This window comes from Calonectris borealis, chromosome W (assembly GCF_964195595.1).
Source record: "Calonectris borealis chromosome W, bCalBor7.hap1.2, whole genome shotgun sequence".
Classification (NCBI taxonomy): Eukaryota; Metazoa; Chordata; class Aves; order Procellariiformes; family Procellariidae; genus Calonectris; species Calonectris borealis.
In genome coordinates, this window is record NC_134351.1 from 44,772,872 (window position 1) to 44,786,551 (window position 13,680).

Consider the following 13,680-nt stretch of genomic DNA (forward strand, 5'->3'; position numbering starts at 1 on the left):
AGCTTCACAAAGACTTGTTAATATGCCCATATTAGCAAGGCTACAAGAATAGACAATATATTGTAGGTCATTTTAGAGTCTATGAAATTTTGGAGACTTGTCAGAGTTTGCTAGGAACACCCTAGACCATTATTATAGCAGCACTAATCTCATGCTATCCAGATCATGATGTGGCAAACATGCTAAAAAATGGTACTCTAGGACCACTGTTAACAAACTCCAAGAAGTCAACAGTATTTTTTGAACCAAAACCTGACTCTTGCAGTTAGAAAAGTCCTGTTAATAGGACTGTTAAAAGTCCAGATCCAAATGGGCAGATGCTCAATTCCCACAATGATCCCAATGAAGTCAATGGGGCTCTGCCTAACTCCAGTGATCTGCCTACAGTAGAGCCATGCTTCATAGAACTGTATTCAGATCTGGGATAGTATACTAACAAGAACAACTACCTTGTATTCAACACATCTGTAAAAGCATGACCTCAAAGCTAGTTAAAGGAACACTTGTAAATTTAGTATTCGCCAAGCATTTTATTTTATTAAGAGTTATAAAAATATTTTACACTAGAAACATTCTGTACAGCTGATGGAATTTTTAAAGAGATATCTAAAATCAAAAAGGAGTACCAGTATGCATAAGAAAGCCTTTTTATTGCACACAAAGTAATATTTTCCACAGGAACAAGAAAGGAAAACTGAATTTTTTTTTTTATTAAACTAGCAGGTAAACATTTATATTCAAACAGTAATTATCACCACAAATGCAAAATATTTTAGATTACATGAATCTAAAATGGTCAAATGCATATATCACATGTCTACAAGACAAAATTAGGATTCAGTCTAAAAAAAATGGAAAAATAATTAGTATCTAAAAAAAAAAAAAAACCCACAAACCAAAAAAAAACCCAAACAAACAAACAAAAAAAACACCAAACAAAAAACCCCACCACACCAAGAGCGGTACATTAAGATCCAAACTGCAATGTTATCGGTGCCAGGAAATTGCCTAATCTTTTCAGTGCTCCATTGACTTCAGTGAGAACTTTGTGTGGGAATAAGCTTGCCAACACAAACAATATTGAAGGGAATTATTTTACCTTCTTTTCCCCCAAAATATGTAATAACTATGGAAAATTGAATTATCCTAATTTAAATCAACTAATTTTTTCTAATGCTGAATTTCAATTAAATCTATATAATTGGGTTTCTTCATTCAATTTTCAATTTTGTTTCAAGACTTTTTTTTAAAAAGCAATAAAATAACAATAGAGCACCACCTCCTTACATAGAAAGCTTAAAACAATTAGCAGACAGGACAAAGATCAACATTACAGAAGAATGTCTAAAATACCAACCTTCTGCGCAGGGCACAACTATCAAAGCTCTGTCAATAAAAACCGTGTTAGTTAGATGCTGGGCCACACCAACACTTGATGCTTCACGAAACTTAATATAACATACTTTGGAGGAAAAAGCAAGAGGTGCGTTGCTGCAAGATAAAAGGAAAAAAAAACAATTAGCCACATTAAATAATTGTATGCATGTATTTTCAAATATTATTTCTTAATTAAAAAAAAAAAAAAAAAAAAAAGGTTTTAGACTTCCTGGAAAAGGTACCCAAAAGACAAGAGTATAGAAATTTACTAATTTGCCTACCTACTAAGTCACTAAAAAAAGCATAGCATAGCCCCTCCTCCTTTTTAATGGAAACTTACAGAAGCCAAAATCCCAAATTAACAAGGCTGATTTTCTTTACAAATCTTGCTAAACAACATTCACCAGTATATTCCAAATTACTATTGTAAGTAGCACATTTACTTGACACATTTGTCAAGTAAATAATTTATAGTTTATCTTTTATCCTCCAAAAGTCAGACAATAAGCCCAGTCATTTTTAGTGGGTCCTTCAGATATTAGCCCATATTAACCAATACTCTTTCTTAGGCCCTCACGAAAGAAGTTTTGTTAATTCATATTAAGATAAAAGCAGTTCTTGAGAGTTCTTTCAAATGTTAGGTCTTAGAGTTCACTAATGTAACAAAAATCCTTTTTATCATCTGCCTTAGTTTGGCATAGTGTAGTACAGGATAACACTGGAGGAGGTAGGAGGAATTCACTATTAGGCTAGAATAAGGAAAAAAATTAAAAATATGTATGTTGGGTAATTTGCTTTTTCATTAGAAAGTACACCAACAGAGACATCAGAAAGCACAATAGATAAACTTTGTAATCTTGATCGAAAACAAAGTTTGCTTTAAAAAATGTATTCCCTAGTCAAGCTTTATACTCTTTATACAAGAAGTTTATTTCTTCATATGAAGTAAGTACAGGTGAAGCCTTTAAAGACAGAATACAATAGGATATTGCTGGAACATCAGCAAGTACCATTTGAAAAAAACATCTGTCTTCTAGCAAAGTAGTAAATCATGGAAAATACCCTGCATGAACTGTTTAATCCTGACCCTCCCTCAACTGAAACAGAAACACTTGTCAACTTTCTGGAAGTACCAGAAGCAGTTCAAGTTTAGCCCAATCCATCTTGTAGTCCCTCAAATTCCAAGCAGGTACTCCCAAAGTTGTTGTATGGAATTAATCAGGCTTTAATATTTAAATACAAACTCAGAAGTTTTAGACACATTATTTCATCATATTAATTGCATAAATGAACCAAGAACTTAGTCTGAGGCAGGCAGATTGGCACATTTCTGGTTACCAGAAAGATAACATCTAGGTAAAATATCTAGAGAGCTGGCCAACTTCAGAATGGCAATCAGAAACATTTATGATGGAAAATTCTGTGAAAACAGAGACATTGAAGAAGCAAAAATAAACAGGGAGTGGGAGAAACATAAATATGAAAGTCAACCTTATACAATTTAGAAAAACATTGCAAGATGACTACATTTCTTCTGTCCATTTAGCTTGTCTGTAGTGGACAATGTTTTCACAGTTTCAAGTTTTCACGTTCAGGAAGGAAATAAATGTATAAAATGGCTTTTGAGCCATCTGTAAGGTCTTGGTTCAGAACACTTTCCATCAGAGCTGACAAAGAGCTATGACTTTCTCAGTACTCAGCAGAAATGTTTGCATACAACTTGCAATCTTAGATATTCTGAAGAGCCAGACTTTGCTCACTGCAAAGATATTTTTTTTTTAATGGCCACAGTTTTTTTTGTTTGGTTTGGTTTGGGGGGTGGGGGGATGGAAGGAGGTCTGTGTGAGTGGGTTTGGAGGGGAGGGTGTTTTGGTTTTTTTTGTTGTTGTTTGGGGTTTGTTTGTTTTTAAATGCACATGCCAGTGTTACAATCCAAATGGCTGAAGCCTCCGCTGAAGATTCTGTGGTCCAGACTTCTAACATCTCTTGGCTTTTTCCTTTTTTGTTTTCATTGCTAACTCAAAACCATAATTCTGTTCCAGGCAGTTCCAGGCTCCATAAATAATCCTTATAAATTTCAACATCTATAGAGCCAGCTATGACAAGTGTATTTTTTATAATATTTCCCCCCCTGTATTTCCTGGATTTCAATCACAAAAGCTATCTGGAAAGTATGTTAAAAAATATTAACATCAGAACACTGCTGCAACAAGGCTCTAAAAAGAAGTCTTGATACGAAGTGTTTTCTGAAGGTTAAGCTAATCATGCAATTCACTGGAGAAGTGATGAAGAGGAGAAATTCTCTTATAAGGAGACCACCTCTGCTGAAAACACATCAATGCTGCATCTACATCGAGGGAGACAATTAAGATCCAAAAGATCTAAAATTCTAAAAGGTTTCACAGTGATTGAGTCCTCTCCTTTTACAAAGTGGGCCTCCTAAACTTCCACAGTAGGCTTCGTAAGAAGTCTTTCTTAAAACAGAAAAGTCCTATTCTTTTTTAATTTCTTCTGTTCCATTTTTTCTGCCAACCTTTTCTGAGGTTGAATTGAGGTAGAGTCATAGTCTTCTTCCTAGGGTTACAAAGCACCGATGCAAAAAAGCAAGTCCTACATCTCTGATTTAAAGTTACTATAATCCAGTTTCTTTAGGAAAGCAAGAAAACTCAAAAAGGAAATCAAGATCTGAATAGTATTCAGATGTTTCTGCCATTTTTGTTTTCCTTTGTAGGGAGACAGTAACATCCATCTCCCAACAGAACCACCACCAATCAAAAACATAAGAATGACCTATTCAGAAAGCTACAGTGAAAAATCAAATAAAAGGCTACAAAACATCCCTCTAAGGGTCCAAATTTTCTCAGGGTGGTGGTGGTGGTGGAGAAGACAACAGAAATGAATAACCTATCAAAATAAGTAGTTCTGGAATAATTGTGCAGATCACATTTAAATAAGGCTCTGCGTGTTTTATCTCAAAGGCCTTATCTATACCACAGTCACTGCAGGATATAACGATGTCTAAAACACTCGCTTGTACTAGCCTCCAAAACCACTCCAGAACATCCAGAAGCAAACAGTATTATAGCAGGGCTTTCAACACCTAATGCAGACAGTTTGTGCCTCCCTGCTTTCAAACAATTCATTCCGCAAAAATTCAATTGTTGCTCAATAAAGCTTTTCAACATTTTACTGTTCAAAAATCCTCTTACAGCCACATTTGAAGGCTTCTCACTACAAATGTAATTTTGAAGGCTTCTCTGAAACACAGACTTCAACTGGGTGACAAGTGTAACGCAAAAGCATGACTGGGACTAAGAATCTGATTACAGATGTCACTGGTCTCCTAGTGTGCCGAAAAACAATTCTAAGCTGTGTGAGTAGTTGGCATACTGGAGTACATACCCAAGGCAAAAGACCTGTCACACCCTGCAAACCAGCTTCAGATTTCAACTGTACTGCAAACTGAAAGTGATCTATAAAGACTGGTCTCGGTCTTGTTCAGAACTGTGAGAAAAAGAAGCCATACTTCATCTTTGCACAAAAGTCTATTTAAACAACCAACAGAAAGGTACCAAATACTTTCTTGGACAACACATTTTGTAAGTTTAAGCATAAGTAACTTTAGGCTGATAAAAAACAACAACAAAAAAAAAACCACCCACACAGCAAAGAGACAAAAGTTTCAGAGAATATTCTACAAAGCAGGGAACACAGCATACCCTCTCATGCTCCTGGCATCACCACGCGAGTGTGGTTTCTCAGAGATCTTTTGCATGCACGGGCTTGCAGGATGCCTCCCTCCTATCTCCTTAATGGCCTCTGCGTATTCCCACTTGAGAAAACTCAATAAGCACTGAAAGTTTTGCAAATGGCAAACTGAGGAACACTTGTTAAACAATGACAGCAATTATCCATTCTCAACATGGGAATTCAGATCTCTAGCCAAATCAGGACCATACACAGATATTCAAAACTTCAGGAGTTTTTCCTCAGACTTTGATGACAAAATATCACTGAAGCTGACAGTGAAGCCCCACTAAAGCCACCCTCTTCTACACAGAAGTGGCAAATCCACACCGAGGCCCTGATGTAGTAACAACTCTTAGTACATAAACTAATTCTCTTACACAGGCTGTGACTGTAATATTATTTTCTGGTCTTGTTGACTGTTTCACCCTATCTAATCATAATTTTCCAAGTCATTTTCATATATACACCTTTAACTTCTCTTTACGATATTTAAGTCTTTAGCTTCAGGAAGAAACCAGATCTCATTTGGTAAAATTAGAAACCTGCAATTCAGTCATCCTATTTTCCTCAAGATGTAAGCAAAAGGGAAAATACTATACGTACAAGTAAATTAAAAAACCCAACAACATAGAAAACCTATTTTCTGAAAGGATTTTACAATCATCCCTTACTTTCATTTCTGAGCAGTTGGTAAAAAAAAAAAAAAAATTCTCTGAATATCCTTCTTCTCAAGGCTAAAGCTCTGTTTATGGGACAGGGAAGAAGAGGTAACCAAAATGCTTGGCAATAGTAATGAAATGGAATAAAAGGGGTCTCTGAGCACTGAAAGCCACCTACAGCAGTCTTTAAGAGACAAGTCTTACAAGGAAAGGGTTAAAAATCTCATGAAGTCAAATTTTCTTGGGCAAGTTTTTGATATCAATTTTAAACCAATACAGCAGACAGTTGCAGCATGACAAAACATAAACTCTGCTAGTCTCTTTAAGATTTGATAATCAAATACAAATTACTTAAGAGTAAAATGAGTGGATAAAAAAAAAAAATACCACCTTTTTTCCCACCTCCACATAACTTATACTTGTTTACTGATGTTATTCATCAAATAGGTGCTTTCAATTTTTAGATTAAAGTTTCAACGGAAAGCCTTCCAGAGAGCAGAACAGTATATAGTTGTACCATCAAGTCAAATTTAAAATTTTCTTGTAAGAAAATAGGTAAATACAGCCACCAGTAACAAGCATCTCTGACCCACTGAAAGATGATTCACGTTAATGGTTTTTCAATAAAAATAAATATTGCTTTCAGTGCCAATGAAGCCTCACTGACAAGTAGCTAAAATCAGGATGATGACCATATGGAAACAACTTCTTCAGTGCCAAGAGTTTCCAATGCCCTCAATGCTGAATCTGAAAGTGGACTACTCGCAGTTCACACAGGCCTCTTTGGAAAATAACAATAATAATAAAGTAGCATTTACTGCCATCTGCATAAAGTGGAAAGCCTCTAATACACGAGATAGACACTTCCTCATGGAGAACTAGGCTTTCAGGAACATGACAGGTATGAAATCATCCTTCTTAAAGGGATGTCTGATTAGCAGTGACTGAAGAAACTGAAGGGCTTTGATGAATGAAGATAAAACGTGAAGTGACAAACTACCAAAGAGCATAGTGTGATTTAACTCAACATTCATAAAAGTCCTCCCAATCAATTCAGTATACAAAATAAAGGACCCTAACAGAAACTGCTACTTTAAAACCACAGTCTTAAGATATTAATTGCTGGGAAAAGTCACCGGGTTCAGGAAGCTCGCTAGGAATACTGAAGAGTCATCTTAAAGAACCTGCAGTTTATTTAATGCATTAAAAAACTGAGGTGGTTTCTCTCTCTCTTCCCCTCCACATTTTGCATGCTTACAAGAACTTTAAGTGAACTAATCTAACATGAATATGCTTTCTATTTAATGTAATCTGTAAGTAATTATATTCAACAATTGAGACTTCCTGTTAGTTTTTTAAAGAAATTCTCTGTTGCACCCTATAAAACCAAGGGACATGTTAATGATAGGAGACTGGAGAAATGTAGAAAATGGATAAAAAGGAACTCTTCTCTCTTATAATGCTAGTTCAGAAAACCATAGCATAGCCCTATACTTTGTTCTACAATCATTGAAGAGCCTATAGGTGCCAGATACATCATCCTCGCTCCCCAGTAAGTCATAAACCTTCTCTTTTTTTTTTTTTTCATTCAAGTCAGCAGTAGGGTGCTGCACAATGAATTATAGTGGAACAGTGTTATCAAAGGAATTTCCTATAAGGTTGAAATGATCACCTGATCAAATTCACCACTTCTACAAACCTCTTGGATTGCTCTGACAGAGAAAAATATCAGAGGATTAGGAAGAAAAAAAAAATCCAAAGCTAACATGTAATGCTGCATCTTCCAAGAATGGGAAAAAGTATTTAAAAAAGAAATTAAATTATCAAGAGCAATGCTCCAAAATGGTCCATATCCTTGACCAAGTTAATTCACAAATACCAGAATGAGATTTATTTCCTTTCAATCAAAAAAAAAAAAAGTAGTTTTGTTATTAAAAAATTTAAGTATTTAATACAATCAGATTTTATGGATTAGACTTCAGCAGATTAAGGGAAAAAGTAGAAGGCTGACAAACATGACTGACTTGGAAGAGGTGAAGGATAATTTATACTCTTATTTGGAAAAACCATAATGCTGGATTAGAAAAAGGGGACTTTATATGCTTTATAAAGTGTGTGTATGCATGTAAATATACATACATATGTCTACATATTCTGTTTACTGTTGAGCATCAACAGAGCTAGAAGTTCATATCCATTAGAAATAAACATGCCCAGCAAAGGCAATGGGATTGCAAATATTACAGTAAATCTCTTAACTTAAACGCCCCCCTTTTTTTTTATACATGAGATGATGCATACAGAAGAGAACACAACTTCACTCTGCTCTGCAAACTCATGCTTGACTAAGTAAACGTATTCTGTGTGTACGCTCAATATTTGCAATACAGAATTAGAGAGAAAACAGGTTACAATTCTACACAACGCAACATGTAACTTCATTTCACCACATCGCTTTATCTATAAAAAAGTTAGGATAATACTCTTTTAATATTACACTATATATTATTCTTGAAACAAGAACTGTTGGCTTTATGTTTTTAACTATGTGCTTCTGTACAAAGGCTAGCAAATGGGGTCCCAATCTCAGTGAAAACTTTTACTTAACTTAGGTAACACAAATATTCTGGAACAACTGAAAGCTACCATGTCACCTTCCTCTTATTCCTCAGCATGAAATAAATTTAAAAGAGCATATTAATATTTGTCGTTCAGTAGTCAATATCCATGAGACCTGTAATTCACTAATTCAGTTTACTGAATTATATTTTTCAGCTAGAAACCGGACTGAAAAGTGAATTTCCCACTGTTCCATGAAGGTAACAAAATTCATGCTCTAGAATACATCGGAAGTTTAGATTTCTTACAGAAATGTTTTTAAAGCAAAGACTAGGATGACATGAATTTTTGTCTAATGTTGACTCTAATGTAAAAAGCAAACTTCCTTTTTAATTGAATTAATAGAAAGAATGTATTTTAAAAAAATCTAAGCCTTAAATCATTAAACACCTAAGGAAAAAATAGGAGCAGAAAATAATTTTAACAAACTGCAGACATCTATTGTAGCATCTTTTTGCTTGAGATACCTTTGCTACCCATGCACTTGTCAATGAAACACTATTTTCTAAACTTATCATAATATTATTAAAATATATTTTCAGAGAGTCAATAGGAAGCATGTTTTTACTGTTTCACAAGAAGGGCATTAGATTAAATACTTAATTTTTTTCCAAGGCAATAATTTGAAAGTCAGGTCAAATGTCCAGAACTATTTGGCAAGGAAATGCATATTTCTAAAAGTTATGCATAAAAATTGTAAAAAAACCCAAGAGTAAAATAAGTAATCACAATCCCACATCCTATCTCTGAAAACTAAATCATTTAGAACTGATCTTTACTGCATTATAAACTTGACATTTCCAAGTCAAATCCTGCTATGGTACTGGATTTTAATATTTTATGCATATACACAGACTGGCAAAATTTTATACATAGGCACAAACATTATTTGCATACAAACGTCAAGAAAATATCTATTTGCCTTAAAATCTGCTATATAACTTAGTGAAAAATAAGAGCAACAGCTATAACAAAAAATATATTAAGTCAGGAGAAAACAAGTGTATTAAGTGTATTGTGGAACAAGTCCAAAGTAAAAACCTAGAAAACTGTACTAAAATCACCATAAATCTATTAAAGAGTGTTTAAAATTTGGTAAGGCTGTTTTATCTTTACATGAATGGATGCCTATTACATATAATTTATATACATATTAAATCATATTTAATTTTTCTGAATGGTCCTCATTCAAACCTAACCAAGTATAATCTAGAAACTGATAAAAATGGACAAATACCAACTTTTTTGCTATTTAGTTTTAAAAAAAAAATTGAAATTTTATTCCTCTGTCTTCTTTGTATCAGAATTGAAGTATGGATGTGAATGACTCCCCCTGCCCCTTTCTGCTATTCCTATTTAATTTTCATAAGGAAAAAGATAAATGGTTTGAAAGGGCACGTCTGTCATTCACTTCCTAATACAACAGATGCGTTAAGAAAAAAATATTTATTTTCCTCCCCTGTTCTGTTGGCCACCATCTGCTTGGAAGAAACACCGAGGTTCGCAAAATAACATTATCTCCCATCTGAGAGGATCCCTCGCATGCAGCTGACGTAATGAGGACAGCTACAATTTTGAGAAACGTGTAATGTCCGTTATTAACTTTCATTTACTGCAAACGTCTTATCGGGAGCATTTCTGAGCACAGGGCAAGTACCGTTCCTCTGTTAACAGCTATGCTGGCTTCTGTTCGAGCGGCCCTTTCTCGAAGGATAAAAGAGCCCTTCGAACAAAAAGAGTTGGTCCCGTCGGCACGCATCGCCCGGGCGGCGCGGCCTGGCAGCCAGCCGGGTGGGTGTCGGGCCTAGGGCGCTCCCGCCCGACCCCCCTCCACTTGAGATGAGTCCGAGTGAAGAGAAAGGTGGGCCACAGAAAAGAGGTTTTCAGGAAAAGGGGGGAAACGAGACCTGCGCCGGGGAAGCGCTTCGAGGCAGCCTGGGAGCACGGTTCTCGCCAGGCCTTAGGCTGTGACTCAGTGCCAGCAGTCCCCACCAGGTGACCGCGGCCCTGGCCGCCACCACGATAACACAAAACCCGCCGTGTTTCTACAAGCCGCTCGGGAGATGCTGCAGCTGCTCCCCTCCTCCGGACCAGGGCCGCCATCTTAGGTCCGGGCGAAGCCCCTTTCCCCTAACGCTTCTGCCCCATACAAAGGGGTGGGACCACGTGACCCCCCTCCCTGTGCGGGAGACTCTGGTGCTCACGCTCAAGATGGCACATAGGGCCTTCTGCCTCTTCCCTTCCTTCCATCCTCCCGACCCCTCTAGACCTCTTCCTCATCCTAAGTCTCTATCGCTCCAGAGGCCGGCGCAGGCCTTACTTACTCCGGGGGATAGAGGCGTAACTCCTCGATATCTCCCAGGAAGCCGAAGAGAGTCCGCATCTGCTCACTGGTCACTGCCGAGGACAGGTTCGTGACCTGGATGACAGACGTGGGGCCCAAGGGGAAGCCAAGCGGCACCCCGATCCCTCCGCTGTTCATCATGGCGGAGCCTGCACAACCGCTCCGCTCGCGGCGGTGCCACACACAGCCGGAGAGGCGGGCCTGACGACAGAGAGGAGCGCGCGGCGCCTGCTAGAGCGTCCTAGCACGCGGGCGCTCTAGCGGCGAACTCAACTGCTCCCTGGAGGTGTTTCTGGGCGGGCAGCCGTTCTTTCTGTGCCGGCTGGGGCTCACGGGGTAGCGGGCGCCCTCGCTCCGCGCAGACGAGACTCCAAGCTCGGCCGCGAGGGCTCCCCTGCAAGAGGGGAGGGGAAAAAAAACCTCTCTTCCCTCCGGTTTCTCAAGGAGCCAGCCCGGGGCCGCGTCCCCCCCTCCCTTCACGCACACGCTACCCGCCCCTGGCTGCCAGGGGCCCGGACCGCAGATCCTGCGGGGGGTGGGGGGGCGCGGGAAGGAGCAGCCCCGGCGGCCGCATAGCAGAGGAAGCGAACACGACGGCCCGGACGCCGCACGCACCGGCCTGCTGGGGTGACTGAGGTGGTTAGATAGCTCCATCACACGTGGGGAAGGTGCAGCTGTGAGCACATCTGACGAACGGGGCCTGAGTACCTTGTTAAATGGTTTCCTTGTCCTTTAGCAAAGCGAAAGGCTGCTTATTTTAAAACTGGAATATCAAAGAGTCTAGGTACAAAACCCCACCTTTAATAGGTCAGGTTTAGCTCTATTAATCGATTTGGCATGAAATCCACTGAATGCTCTGCTAGCAAATTAAAACATGCCCACAAGAAATGGAAGGAAAAATAGATTTCCCATTTAAATGCTCTTTTGGTAGCCAAGTTAAATAAGAGGCAGTTTAATTACCCTAGGGAATAAACCCTTGAAAACTTACCCTAACTACGTTTAAACGGGAAGGGTTGTAATGGAATAGGTTGTTAATGGTTTTGTTATAATTTGACTGGTGTCCTGGTTTCGGCTGGGATAGAGTTAAATTTCTTCCTAGTGCTGTGTTTTGGATTTAGTATGAGAAGAATGTTGATAACACATTGATGTTTTTAGTTGTTGCTAAGTACCCTGCTATTTAAGGACTTTTCAGCTTCCCATGCACAAGAGGTTGGGAGGGAGCATAGCCAGTCCAGCTAGCTAATGGGGTATTCCATACCATGTGATGTCATGCTCACTATATGAATGGTAGGCGTGTTCCAGGAAGTAGCGATCACTACTTGGTTATCAGTCAGAGGGTGGTGAGCAATTGCATTGTGCATCACTCATTTTGTATATTCTATCATTATTATTATTATTATTTTCCCTTCCTTTTCTGTTCCATGAAACTGTCTTTCTCTCAACCCACGAGTTTTTCTCACTCTTAACCTTCCGATTCTCTCCCGGTGGGGGGAGTGAGCGAACGGCTGCGTGGTGTTTGGCTGCCTGCTGGGTTAAACCACGACAACTGGGAATCTATACCAATTAAATTGATTTTACCTGGAGTTACAGTTCAAGTTCTCTTTAAAAGTTAAATTGACTGGAGAAAATGAGACTGAGCACTATGCATGTGGGTGATCAGTATTAAGGATCTAACTGCAGTCTTTCTTAGGTGGTAAAGAACTATGTATCTTGGCACTGAAAGACTTAAGGTTTCAGGCATGAATATTTTAGCTTTTAAGACCTTCCATACCCCAAGCCTGAACTGAGAAGGGACTGAAGTATTTTTTAAGCTAGCTATATCTGGGCTGAAAAAGATTGCAAATTTGTGATACTTCCCTGAGCAAGTAGGTCAGTTGTCTTGGAATCTTCATAGATAAGCCTGGGTAGTGCTTCCTTTATTGATGCTTAATATGTTACAGGATTTTAAGTAATTCCAAGCAATTGTCAGAGCTTTATTTTATTTAAAAATGCCTACGCATATGTTTCAGGTAGTACTTATTTCAAAATGCTAATCTGTGCACTCATATTCTTTTTCTAAATGGAATCCAGATTCCAAAAATAAAAGATTTAAGATCCAAGTTAAATCCTTTCTTTCAGCCATCCTAATAGCTTCTTAATTAGCTTAAGCTTAGAGAAGTTTAACTGGAGAATTCAAGATCTTTTGTTATATATTATGCAAAATTAAACTCTGGTATGATTATTCTATCTATAGGAATATTACATAAAGATTTCCTGTGTTTTCACTAGTAGATTTCATCCGAAGACAGTTAGCAGAGGTGTAGAAGCTATTACTGCTTTGAACATTCGTGTCCTTTCTCCTTGCATCTCTCAGTGAAGGGTACCAGAAAAATGACCTCTAAAATACACAAACAGAAAAATTCTGTGCTGTCAGAACTGACTGGGATACCCCGCCTCAGGTAAAGCCTTTAATAGTAAATATGAAATTCTGAGCTACTGGTCTTATTCCCAAAAACAAAACAAAAGCAAAACACTGTTTAAATTTTATATTTGTCAGTCCCTACCACAGGACAAAATTAGCTTGGAAAATAATATGAAAAAAATTAATTTGGATTTCAGAAGAATAGCAAATAAAAAAAGAAACAATGCCGAAAGCCTTGGTTCACACAGGCTGCCATTAAAATGCCAGATGCAAACAAAGAATCTGTTTTAGCCAAACTGTTCAAAATTTAAAAGTATTTAAGAGCCGCTCCCTCTCCTATGATAAAAAACAGCTATTGAGGAGAAAAAGTTAAATAAAATGGGTAGACATGCAGGAGGGGAATCAATGTACAAGCACTGCCCTAACATCATCTTCTCTCTAACCAATGGTTAACAGACCTGCCCTAACATCTTCTTACAGGATGCTGTAGGCCAAGAGAAAACGTTAGCTCTGATGTAAGTGCTAGAATA

The 13,680-nt window shown here is 38.0% G+C and overlaps 1 protein-coding gene across 6 annotated transcripts in view; it reads right to left on the reverse strand.

The window, feature by feature from the left end:
• LOC142075057 (uncharacterized) overlaps positions 1-10,945 on the reverse strand; it is a 54,231-nt gene extending 43,286 nt beyond the window's left edge. The window contains exons 1-3 of one of the 6 annotated variants that reach the window (XM_075136051.1): positions 10,730-10,759; positions 1,464-1,491; positions 1,358-1,386 (exon numbers count right to left, since the gene is read on the reverse strand). Coding sequence is in view for 2 of the 6 variants with exons in the window: in XM_075136049.1 (XP_074992150.1) it covers positions 1,358-1,491; positions 10,730-10,890 (295 nt within the window). In the remaining 4 variants the exon portion in view is untranslated. Of the gene's footprint in view, positions 1-1,357; positions 1,492-10,729 lie in introns of those variants that run through there. The other 5 variants (XM_075136049.1, XM_075136056.1, XM_075136057.1 and 2 more) reach the window with 5 other exon arrangements.
• Positions 10,946-13,680: the final 2,735 nt, after the last annotated feature.